The 12287-nt window shown below is 43.5% G+C and overlaps 2 protein-coding genes across 2 annotated transcripts in view; both read left to right on the plus strand.

The window, feature by feature from the left end:
- The window catches only part of XPR1 (xenotropic and polytropic retrovirus receptor 1), a 190537-nt gene extending 182008 nt beyond the window's left edge, over positions 1 to 8529 (plus strand). Inside the window, exons 12-14 of the mRNA XM_019530946.1 lie at positions 2264 to 2403; positions 3560 to 3781; positions 5240 to 8529. Of these exons, the coding sequence (XP_019386491.1) occupies positions 2264 to 2403; positions 3560 to 3781; positions 5240 to 5300 (423 nt within the window). The 3' untranslated portion in view covers positions 5301 to 8529. The remainder of the gene's footprint in view (positions 1 to 2263; positions 2404 to 3559; positions 3782 to 5239) is intronic.
- A 3686-nt stretch (positions 8530 to 12215) lies between these two features.
- KIAA1614 (KIAA1614 ortholog) overlaps positions 12216 to 12287 on the plus strand; it is a 64571-nt gene continuing 64499 nt past the window's right edge. Inside the window, exon 1 of the mRNA XM_019530943.1 lies at positions 12216 to 12236. The gene's annotated coding sequence lies outside the window, so the exon portion shown is untranslated. The remainder of the gene's footprint in view (positions 12237 to 12287) is intronic.

The raw sequence follows: 12287 nt of genomic DNA on the forward strand, positions 1-12287 counted from the left end.
AAAAAAAAAAAAAGGCAGAGCAGCTCGTGCCACCCAAAACCAGAGCCTGGCTGGCCAGAGCCATACTCCAGCTGCCATCCAGGCTCTGAGCAGCAGGATCGGTGCTGTTGCAGCATGAGGAGGCCCCCAGGAGCCTAGATAAGGCTGCTGGGGCCAACTCAGTGCTGGCCCAAATCTCCCCTACCCCACCTGGGGTAACCTGCTGCACACCAGCAGGTGCGTGGCATGGGCGTTCTCTGGGGACAGGTAGGTCTTCTTGTCGTTGCCGCTTCTTGTCCCTGGGGAAACAAACATCCCTGTTTGTGTGGACACACTTTGTGTGCAATCTCTTAATGGGTTTTTAAATGGAAGCACAACTAGATAAATGTTAAATAAACATCTGACTTAAACACAGAGTGAAAAAAGTTAGCCTTCACTCTATCCATTCCTCATCCCTAGATTCTGTAACTCTTTTAGCTTACCAGGAGTGGGTCTCAAAGCATGGAATAATTATTATTTTTTATAAGTGTATTTGATAGCAGACCATGGTACTAAATACTAGGACAAATGAAGGATGGAGTGGGAGTCTGTCCCCTGAGTTTACTGAATTGAACTAGTCTTTTTTTGAATAATACATAGAAAAAAACATTTTTATTAGCAATTAGCCTTTGAAAAACATTTTAATTTACGTTGCTTTGAGGGTTGCTTAGGTAAGTGCTGCATACATTAATTCCAAATATTAGCATGTCACTACTAAGTAAGATTGTTAAAAAAATATCTGGGTGTCTGAGTCTTAAAACTTCTCAGTCTTAAACCTTAAATCTTATTTCTCAGTTGTAAGTAATGTGTGCCTCAGGGCTTTGGAGGGGACTGGCATCATCCTTATTATCTCTAATGGAACGGTATTTTCTTATATCCTGCTGGGTCTAGTAGGAGAGTACTGTGCGACTCTTATTTCTCAGTAAGCAGTGAGAAATAAGACTCCATTACTTCTCCTATGAGTGAATGATACTACCTAAGTGACATATGGATATAACACTAATATATAAATGGTTGCAGGATGCAATGTTCCTCTTCCCCGTTATCATACTGCTTGTTTTATTCAATAGAAATCCTAAGGCTCTGTCTCAGCCCCCTTACAAACCAAGATGTAAGTGTGTTCTATACTTTCATGATCCCCTGGGTACCAAAAGGAGGATATACAAGTAATGCTGAATTTTTAAAATAAAGCAGTTATGACATCCTTGGATACATCGAGAATCATAGTATTTATATAGAAGTACAGTAAAACCAAATGCACAGAGAAAAACTTGTTAATTTTTTCAAGTAAATGAACAAGTGCTCAGTAAACAGCAACAGCAAGAAAACCAGTGTTAAAAGAATTAATGAAAAGAAGTAAGCCTGCTGACAGATGTGAAAAAACAAACAAACCGTGCTTCACTGGAAGAAGCAGTGTTAGTTCAACCCAGTTTTGCAACATCTGTACAGATGGGGCATTTCAGCAGGGCTGTTTTGGTGCTTTTATCTAATAGATGATTGAATCAACCAGTAGATAAAAGCACCAAAAAGGCCCTGCTGAAGTGCCCGATCTGTACAGATGTTGGTGAGCCAGGTCAAACTAACACAATACCTCTTCTGGGCATGTGCTGGGCTTGGCGCAGGGGTGCACTGAGTTTAAGGTAAAGTGCTGTGTTTTTTGTTTGTAAGCAGAATAAATGTTGGTCTCTTCTTCATATGGACAAGTGTGGCCTTGCCTAATTCTTAGAAATGGATTTAGACAGACTGTTGCAAGCTCCTTAGGTGGACACTTATTTTAGCATAAGAACACTGTATATCAGTTTAGCTTGTGCCAGTTAAGATTTGATGACTTTGTGTACACACATCCACACACCCCTACTGTAAATCCTTTTTGAATAGGTTTAACTAGTTTTATGTAGACAAGGCCTTGCATAACTCAGGTGTTTAAGTACTGACAGAACCATATACCTCCCTTTCATTATATCTATATCTCTGATGATCATCTCTGCCTTACTAGATAAATTTAAGAGTCTTCTGTCAGAGAATGGGAGATGAAGGAAAGGTGTTAAACTTGATGCTATTGTAATGTCTCTGTGTGACATCTGTCACAGATTGCTTCAGAAGCCTTTAAAATGTAATCACAATAATATAAAAGTTAGCAAGTAAATTTGAACACTTGTTAGGGCATGGGTCTTCCTCTTTATACTAGTTTGGCAGATGTAGAATTTTGAAGATGACTTGTCCTGTCTCTTTGCTTGCTCCTCAGGCATATTATTATTGTGCCATTATAGAAGATGTGATCTTACGTTTTGCCTGGACCATCCAGATCTCTCTTACCTCCATGCAAATCTTTCCATCTGCGGGGGACATAATCTCTACTGTCTTTGCACCACTTGAGGTTTTCCGGTAAGGCATCTCACCTTAAACCCTTTATTTCAAACTGTTTTTTACTCTTTGTTTCATAAAGAATAACAGCAAGAGAAGGGTGTATCTCACTTTTCACAAGTCTAGAGGTCACAAACCTGTGAAATGAAAAAGGGTTAGAGCTTGGAAAAAGCACTTAGCTTGATTGGAACATTGCATAGCATCCTTTTAGGCCCCTGACAAACATTAAAATAAAGGCATGATGGGATCTGATGCAAATTCCAACAACTGCACTTCCTGCCATGCCTCTCGTGTAATAATTTTCTGGCGTATTGCTTGTTTTATTATGCCGTTAATCATGTGGCCAGGTCACTACGTAAGATGTGATTATCCAGTTAATCACTCCTTAAGTGTAATGTCTGGCAGGGGCCTTAGTAATCCAGCTAGAGTTCTGAAACCTCCAAAAGGCTAGGTTGTCACAACAAGGATGTCACATGTGGTAAGGCAAGGTAGGCAAGCATGGAACCTGGATTCTTCCTGACTGTGTCCTATTTGCTGTGGACCTACTCCTAATTTCATTTTGGAGGGATTTGTTAAATTCATAGTTTCTACCATTTCACTGGCACAACTTTTTACTTTTTTTACCCAGGGCTAAATTTGTAAATTTGCCCAAAATCATGTTGCTTTCCCAAGTGTTAAATGAAATTTTGTATGACTAGCATCAAGCACCCCCAGGACATTAATGTTTTCTGCATCTTTAAGCTGTCTCAGGAGACCCACCTTGGCTGCTTGAGATGAGCAAAAGAACTTGCAGCTGGATATTACTGCATTGGTTTTTAATTTAGTATTCTTCCTTTCAGTTGTAATATTTGGATTACCCCTGTACCAGCAATGTTGGGTTAATGTTTGCTGTTGGAACAGTGAATCAGAGAGCCCAATCTGCTTTTCTCCAGAGAAAAGCTTCTTTTCTTCTTCAGCTGAGGTGTGGTGGTAGATGCTTCTTATTAATTGTTCACATACTTATCACTGTTCTCTCCAAATGGTCAGTTGGTGCTCTCCCAGGGGCAGTTTGTGATCCCAGGGCATAGTGTGCAGTAATATGTATGTATGTGATTGCACTGCTGCTTTGCAAAAAACTGCTCATCTCTATGAAAGTGGGACTGATTTATTTTCATTGCAGTTACTTTTCTCCTTCCAGCCGGTTTGTGTGGAATTTCTTCCGTCTGGAAAATGAGCATCTGAACAACTGTGGTGAGTTCCGTGCTGTCCGAGACATCTCAGTGGCACCACTGAATGCTGATGATCAGACATTACTAGAGCAGATGATGGACCAGGAAGAGGGTGTCCGAAACCGGCAGAAGAACAAGCAGTGGAAGCGTAGCCAGAGTGTTTCCCTACGCCGACCTCGCCTTGCTTCACAGTATGTAGCACAACAAGGCTTGCATGGGTTGATTTATTATTCATGCTGGTGTCTTAGAGATTATATACAAACTAACTAATTACCTGTCAAGAATGGTGGGGGGGGAATGCGTCCAGGTCCACTCCCCCTTCACCCCTGCTGCTTGAGGTCTGGGCCTGCTCCCTGCTACCCACCACAGCAGCAGGGGAAGGGAGGAGCACACCCAGGCCCAATGCTTAGGAGGACCGGCCCTGAGGGTGGAAAGAAGCCAGGCCACTGCCGGTTGGGGGGGAGCAGTGGGCCCAGGCCAACCTGGTGGTGGCGGGGGGCGGGAAGAGTGGGCTTGGGGCTGACGCAGGGGAGCGGGGGTAGGGGAGGAATGGGTCTGGGCCTGATGGGGGGAGGAGGCTTGCTCCTCCCCTCCCCCTTCAGCTGCCGTGTTGGACTGGGCCAGACCCACTGTTTCCCTTCCCCCTCTCACCCCTTGGCCGCGGCAGGCCGGCTTTTACCCTTGGCTTGGGCTCGCTTTCCCCACTCCCTGGCGTCAGGCCCGGGTCCAGTCCTCCCCTGGTCCCACCATCACCGCTGATACCACGGCACAACTGCTCCTCCCCCCACACTTTGTGCCCGCTTGGGGACAGCAGGAGCAGGCTCAGGGCCGACGCAGGGGAGGGGGATGGGGGAGAAGTGAGCCTGGGCCTGAGTGAGGGAGGAAGCCTGTTCTTTCCCTGCCCTGGCTACTGCTGTGGCTGCGTTGGGCTGGGCCCACTCTGGGAAGAGGCAGTTCCTCATATAGCCAGGGGCCAAACCATGTAGGTAGGGATTGATGCATACATATCAATTCCTTGGACTGTGCCCAATGCTAATCTGTCAGGCATAGATGCAATATGCTCTGTTCAGTCAGCTTCACTAAGCAAGTGTACTTTTGTAAGATACAGAGCTTGGTTTAGATCAACATTTAAGACTCAGTTTGTCACACAGACATGCAGTGAAGTCATGCATCTCCTAAAATAAGCTGCTGTCCCTTTGTGAAGCCCAGGGACAGATTGAATAAGAGTAATCTGCAGTACTGCATGTCTGGCAAGCTTGATTTCTGGTGTAGGTAACTACGTGCATCATCTGCTGTGCATTTATCTATATGCAATGAATAAAGAATTAATTCTATTCTAACAGATAAAATTTATTCTGGTTTAATAGGCTCCAAACTAATTTTTTATACTTTGTCCCTTGTTTACTGTACTGTAGTAGCTAACCAGCAGAGGGCATTGTTTGCATGCAAAACAGCCTATATTGGAAAGACAAGTACAGAGGGGAAAAAAGGAGCTACCCAGCCTTTTTTGTATCTTTGTGAGGTTCAGGTGTTCCCAAGAGTGGGAGAGAATTACTGCCTATCTGCTGGGCAGGACTTTACCTGAATAGGAAATATATTTAAAAACTAGTGTCCCCACATCAAATGTGTATGTTTTGTTTGTTTTCCAGGTCCAAGGCTCGTGACACTAAAGTATTGATAGAGGACACAGATGATGAAGCAAACACATGAAACATCCACAGTCATGTTCCACATCCCTTGTTTTCCTTCTCTATTACCCATTTCTCCAACCAACCCAATCTCTGGTACGGTTCCAGCTGAAAACAGGAGAAAACACTAAACACACTTTCCGAGCTCTTCCGGACCGGATCCTATGGACTCCAACAAGCTCACTGTGTTTCGTTTAGTTTCTTCTGGTTTAATTTTGATTTTCTATTTTAAAAATAAATATTTTACTTCATTTTGCCAATCAGAGGACAGTTCAGAAAAGAAGTATCTAAGGATTGTTTACAATCACAACAAGGACACACACAAAAAACCTATCTGGTTGAAGAACAAGCATCATAGGGACTCCCTGATGGGACACTACCGAGAACACACTTGGCTTCTGCTTGGCCCGGTTTTTACTGGTTGAAACCGGACTTGGGTTTTTAACTCTGATTTTTTTGTTTTATTTTTCCTTCATATCCAGCGCCAAGGCACTGGCTGCACTTGCAGGGAAAGTGCATTTAGAGCAGTACCTTCATTCACGAAGCTACTTTTTAATTTGATGTAACTTTTCATATTTTTTTTGAAATATGATGTATTTGTTGCATATAGTTTTCACATTATTTATGATACTTAACAACCATATGAGAACAATTTTGAGTCCTGTGCAATGAAGGTTGTAAAAGTAAAACAAGGCAGAGGGGTGTAGATCTGGATTTTTCATGTGGGTTATTCCCTGCAAATCCCTCTTCCATGAGATAATTTGCACCAGTTTGACCTTCTATTCTATTCTTTTCTCCTTTTAAGAAATATTCTTCTCAGTTTAGTTTTATTTTAAACCAAAGTTTCTCTTTTGAATTTTAGTTGCTGCTTCTGTGTCAGAAGCCTGGACATGTTTCACATGCCAGTTCATCCTTGTCTTTCCTTGTGGCTGTAGGAAAACAGTGCAGATGATTCTGAGAACTTCTTGAAAGGAAAGTTAGAATAAATCCTGCCAGGAGTCCATATACCCAGGCAAAAAAATGGGTTAGTTCAGGTTAGGAGCTATTTTATCAATGCCTTAATCTTAATGAGATGAGGCTAGGGCACTGTTTACCCCTATATTAAACAGGGAGCTTTTCCATCATTCTGCTGCAGCTAGATACAGAAAAACTGACATTGAATGAGAAGAGAATCTGATCTGTTATGTGTGGGAGGAGGGTTTGTTACAGGGTTAGTTCAGAGGTAGGTCACTTAGAGAACTGGCACCCTGGAGCTTACCATGGGACAAAGAGGGATCTATATGTTGCCCCAAGGATACAAATCTTGGTCTTTTAAATTACATGTTAAATTGCACAGCTCACCTGGCATCAACCAAAAGCGTGCTGCCCAGTTGCGTTTTCAGCATGGTCAACAATGACGTTAGCTGCGGGCCAGACTTTCACTGGAAGTAGACTAGGGTAAAGGGCATCTTTACAGCTTAGCGAATTAAGTAGAAATGATGATTCCAGCTTGATAAAAATATAGCATATATTGATCTTCCCCATTTAGAAGAAAACAATGAGAATGTTTGTGAGGACTGTGCACAGCATCACTGGGGCTTTTGTGTTTGCATAAAGCTTTGACATGTATTACTATTAAGCGTAATATTACTTGTGCCCTACTCTGCTGCACTGAAGGCTGATATAATACCAAGGCCCTGGGGAAGCTACTTCAGTTTCCACTGACCCTTTTTCTGTCCCAAGGCTGAAGTTTCTCCGCAATTGAAGTCTCTGAATTCTTTTGGGATAGGGCATGGTTACCATGACTGATATGCTACTTCCTTGTTAATCACTCTTACGTGTATCCTAAGTACTTTTAGACTAATGGCACTGCCAGGGAGCTAACTGCATGCATTTATTCTAAGGGTTGAGTTGGAGGTGAAGCCCTTAACTAAGTCAGATTAATTTTTTACTTGTTTATTTACAATTAGATGATAGAAATCTTTGCTCAGTTGCTGTTAAATTATTTTTCTTTTATTAGCCAATCATACAGCTTATTGCATCTGGCTAGTGCGTTGCATTTTCTTAGTTTGCCTGCTGTGCCTCTTGCCCAGAGGAACTAAAGAAGGAAAACTTAATTGTATTCATCTATTTTAAATAGAGTAAAATAACTTCTATTTCAGTAGTAGTGAGCCAGTGCCCCTTGGCAGAGTAAGAGCTGCATTACAAGTATCTAAAGTATTGCCAGCTTCACTGTGCAACCTGAACTTACCAAGGAGCTTTGTTTGATGTGCCAGGAAATGCCTGAGCATTATCATTTGATTTGCTGAATATGATAATATCATTATGGTGGGTTGGATGGTGTGTATATTGTGTTAATCCTCCTGTGCAGCAGCTGGGGTTGGCTGGTATTACAGGCCCAGTCCACTCCAATGAAAGGGAATCTGAACAATGCAGACTAGCATAGAATTCTGTAGTTCACACTTTTGGTGCCCAGGAGTCTAGTTCCCCTCCCCAGTATTGACTGACTCATGACCATTGTTCTGACAGACAGATGCATCTGTTCATCTGGAAGTGGAGTCTATGATGACGAAGCCCTGCATTTCAGTGATTTTTTTTGTCCTTTATTCAAAACCTTCTATTCAGGTTATAGCACACAGGGAGCAGAACTCTCTTATGTGGAAGGTAATGATGCACAGTGCTCTGGCAGTGAATGGCTAGAATGTCTTCAACAACTAAAATTCTCAGAGAATAGTGAGGCCCTATGTATCAATAGGCAGTTTAAAAGAAGTAGCATCCCACCCAAAAGGCACAATCAAAACTAATGATGCATCATTACTTAGCAAGTATTGCTTTAAAAATAAATTGTGCTTACTGCTATCTCTCCTTTGCGAAGCAAATGAAAAGTAACTGCTACAATTACAGCACCTGAAAATATTTTGTAATGTGGTACAGAGGAAATTTTAAAGCATCATGGAACAGTTAAAGGAAACAAAATATTCATTAATTTTGAACTCAGCTAGCAGAACTGAATGTTTGGGGAAGCTTACCTCTGATATCAGTGAGTGGCACTGTGTGAAATGATTAGATTTACAGCTGGCATTGAAGGAAGAAGCTAAGAACAGAGGTCTTGCTGGGTTTCCTTCAGCGGTGTATCAAAATCCACAAGGAGAGAACTCCCAATGCTGTCTAGACGTCTGTTTGTCTGCTTCTTCACCTGCTTTCTTTCCACTGCTCTGTTACAGAGCTCTCTACTATTTCCCTGGTAAAAACAAAAAACAACAAAAACCAAAAACATTTTGGCAATGAAGATACTCTCTGCAGGGAAGGTACCTAGAACCCAAGTCGGCATCCCTGAGTTCCCAGCAGCATGGTTTTCAAGGTTGTTCAGTTTTCAAGATTGCTGTTGCATGGGCTTGTATTCTGTGACTGCAGAGATTTTGGAAGTTAGATTCGATGTCTAAATGAATAATATTTGGCCCATTGAATGAGATCTTGTCAGGTAGATCTAGCCAGGCAGCTGGTAACAGAAATATAGCTCTTCTAGTGAATGTTCTGCAAAGTAAGAGTGAGGAAATGACTTCTGTAATGGTCATTTGTACGGCTACTGCAGAAGGAAACAAGTATTATTAACAGATCCAGAATGTGGGGTGAGAGCAGAGCAGGAACCGGGTTTTTAATCTGATGTTTTGAACTACACCAAGGAGGGATGTTGGGACAGCTAGGAAACTGTTCCCAACTTCCATAAGCAAAAGCGGGGAAAGGCCCATGACCTGGTTATTCTATAACCATCCTCCCTTGTCTCTGGTCATGTTATACTCTAATAGCAGCTGGAATTGAGGTCTGACCAGGGTTCTCCTTTGTACTCAACTGAGTTATAAGAGCAGGAAAGGGGTCTCTGTTTTGGCTTTTGGATGATCCCATCCACAGAACTACACAACAGTGTCACCTCTAATTCTTGCTTGGAGTTCAGAGTCCAGATTGCCCAAACTTATTTCTTCCCTCCAAAATTTTGTAGGGCTATGCTGGTCAAGCAGATCCATTCTCAAAATGCAAAAGATTCATGACTGACAGTCTACATATGTCTGATTACCTGGATGCTTCCTTCAGCATCTGGCTGTACTGCATGAAAATGAAATTTTGATCCCTGGCAAAATGTTCATCCTAAATCCCAGGTTTTTCCTACTTTGCTTTAAGGAAGGGCGGGATCCCTATCCGGGGGTCCATAGACAGACATGATCTGAGAGGCAGGATGAAGCTGGTGGTGGAAGTAAGGAAATGGATTTTATTCATGGGGCAGGCTATGGATTTTCAGAGCCTGACTTGGCAAATAAAAGCCAGAATGCCCAGAGGCTCTGTATAAACTGTAATTGGTTTGAAATGAGAATGACCGTCACTCTAATTTCCATGGTTGCAGCCTGAATGCCCCTGCATTTAAAAATACAGGTATATCTGAGGCAAACTTTGCCTGCCCTATACCTTCATCCACACCAGCTCTTCTGTTCACTGTTTTTGTCTCCGATGCTCATAGGAGGGTACTGACAATAAAGGTCTTGAAGAGGCAAGACATGGCCATTTGGAACTAGGGACAAATCTTTATTGTAGATCAGGAAGATTGATCCTCATCCTTTGGGGGAAAAAAGAAGAAAAGAAAACAAAGCTTTTCTTGCTACCATTCTGTTTACCTTTTTACATGTTGGTTCGTCTAACTTTCAGTAGTCTTTCGCTGCTATTCACACTACAGGCCCAAACAAACAAATTCTTTTCTCCCTCCCTCACTCATGTTTAACCAGCTTCTTGGGTCCAGCATGTCTTCTCTGACATGTCTCAGTGTAAACCTCAATTTACCCGTCAGTCATTGTTTCTGGCCTGACACATGCACATTAAGGGGAGAGGAAGAGTGCATTGGGCTTTGTAGCATTTGGCTTTGCCAATCTTGAGGCCTTTGCATCCAAGATCACAAAACATCACAACAGTGTTTCTATAGAGGGAGATGGAGGTTGTAGTTGCCCCTGAGCCAGGTTGACAGGGAGCTAAAGATCCCTGGAGTATTTTTACTGCAAAGCAAAACTCCAAAAAGTGATGGAGACCAGGGCCAACTTTTTCAAATGTGATTCAGCTACCCATCTTGAGGCATTTCACAGAATATAATGGCCTGACTTTTTTCAGAGGCTGAGTTGCTTGTGGCTCCCTTTGACCTCAACAGAAGTTGTGTATGCTGAGTGCCTCTGAAAAAAACGGTAACTTACTTTAAAGTGCCCAATATAAGGACACCCAAGTTGGGAAATATCCTATCCCAGGCATTTTGGTGATTCTATAGGTCCTGCTTGATAGGATGACTAGGGTGCTGAGGACCAAACCGACTTGGTTGGGATTGAGCGATTCAACCCAAGTGCTGCCTTAAGGGCTCCATAGTCTCCTTTATTCTTTCTGCAGCAGTATTAATTAGCGCTAAAAAGCTGTTCTGTCTCAAAGTCTTTTTTTCTGGAAGGCTGTGAGTTGGTTTGGCTTATTGGGAAAGTGGAGAATTGAGACTCCTTGGGGAAGGGTGAAAAATCACTATACCAACTTTAGACATTGTCAGACTCTCTTAGCCATTGACCCCCAGCTCAATATTGTGACACTAAAAACCTGACTTGAGTCCCAGAAAGGAAGTCATTGCATATATTGGGGCAAATCTAATTATCTACCATTGGCAGTGATTTCATAGATTCCTAGAATGTAGGCTGGAAGGGACCTCGAAAGATCATCGGGTCCAGCCCCAAGTAAGTAATGAAGCTTCTCACCTGTTGGATTAAAGTCATTACTACAAATCTTAAGGTGCTAGTCTCTAAAGCTGTCAGAGAAACGCAGAGTTTCCAAGGTCAAAGGGACCAGAAACACTGAGATAAAGTCTGGTCTTAATTCCCCTGCTGCCCAGGCAGGGCTGAGCTAGCTCTGTTCTGTGCCACTGCAGCGCTGTAATGGAGGTGAGAGGACAGTTGCTGCGAGTCCTGGGGCTAGAATTAGGCCAGAAAAATGCGTAATTCCTTTCGGTTCTTAAAGCCAAATTGTGAGCCCTTTTCAGCACACAGGAAATCTCTTTAGCCTGTTACCTTGCGACTTACCAGTTTTCTAACTATCCTGTAGATCCTTCTATTAAATGAACAGTATTAGGAAGGGGGCTGGGGCGGGAATGTATTTGCCCCTTCAGCAACCCCCTTGTCCCACTGTCATCTTTCTCTGCCCCTTCTCCCCTGCTGTGTTGGTCTAAATGATTATTCTATGAATCTCTGAGCTGTAGATGTCAAAAGTAACTATGGAATGTGATTAGTCCTCTGTGGGTGCTTTCTTTCTTTTCCTCTCTCTTTTTCTGTCCCCTTCTCCACTCTTTCTTTTCTGGCTAAGTGGAAAAGGTGAGGACAAAGACTTGCCGCTTGCTTGGACTCATGATGTATCTGTGACTGCGCTATTAGCTGTCCCCTTTTTCCCCCCACCCCCTATGGATCTGAATTTGAAGTGTGGCATACCCTTCCTGATAAGTAGGTTTTAAAAAAAACAAAAACATAAAAAAAAAAAAAATTACTGCACACTGTGGTACTGTTTCCTAGTTCTAGGTGGTTGTGTCCCAGAGTTCCTGTGGTTCTGTGTTTTTAAAAGGAAAAAGTGATTGGTTACTAAAATCTGTCCTTTTTTCATTATTACAAGCTCTTTGTTTTCCAACGCTCTGCTGCTGCTGGCTCCTTTGTCACCGCCTCCTGCGCCTCCCCCCCACCGCGCTGCCCCGCGGGTGAGTGCGGCGCAGCGCGGGAAACGCCCCCCGCCGCTGTGTGCTCCTGCCGCGGGGAGCATGCGCAGTCGCGCCCGCTCGCGTGGCGGGGGCAGGGGTGCCGGGGGAGCGGCTGCCGCTCGAGGGCGGTGCGTGAGGGGTCCGGGTGGAGCCGGTCCCTGCCCATCCCGTGCCCTACGTGGCTGCAGCGGGTGAAAGCCGTTCCCGGTCCCCTCTTAGCCGCTCCGCGAGGTTCGTGAGCCCGGCTCGGCCGTGCGTGAGGAGGGAGGGGACGGGGGGCCT

This window comes from Crocodylus porosus, unplaced genomic scaffold (genome assembly GCF_001723895.1).
Source record: "Crocodylus porosus isolate Cpor-Errol unplaced genomic scaffold, CroPor_comp1, whole genome shotgun sequence".
NCBI lineage: Eukaryota > Metazoa > Chordata > Crocodylia > Crocodylidae > Crocodylus > Crocodylus porosus.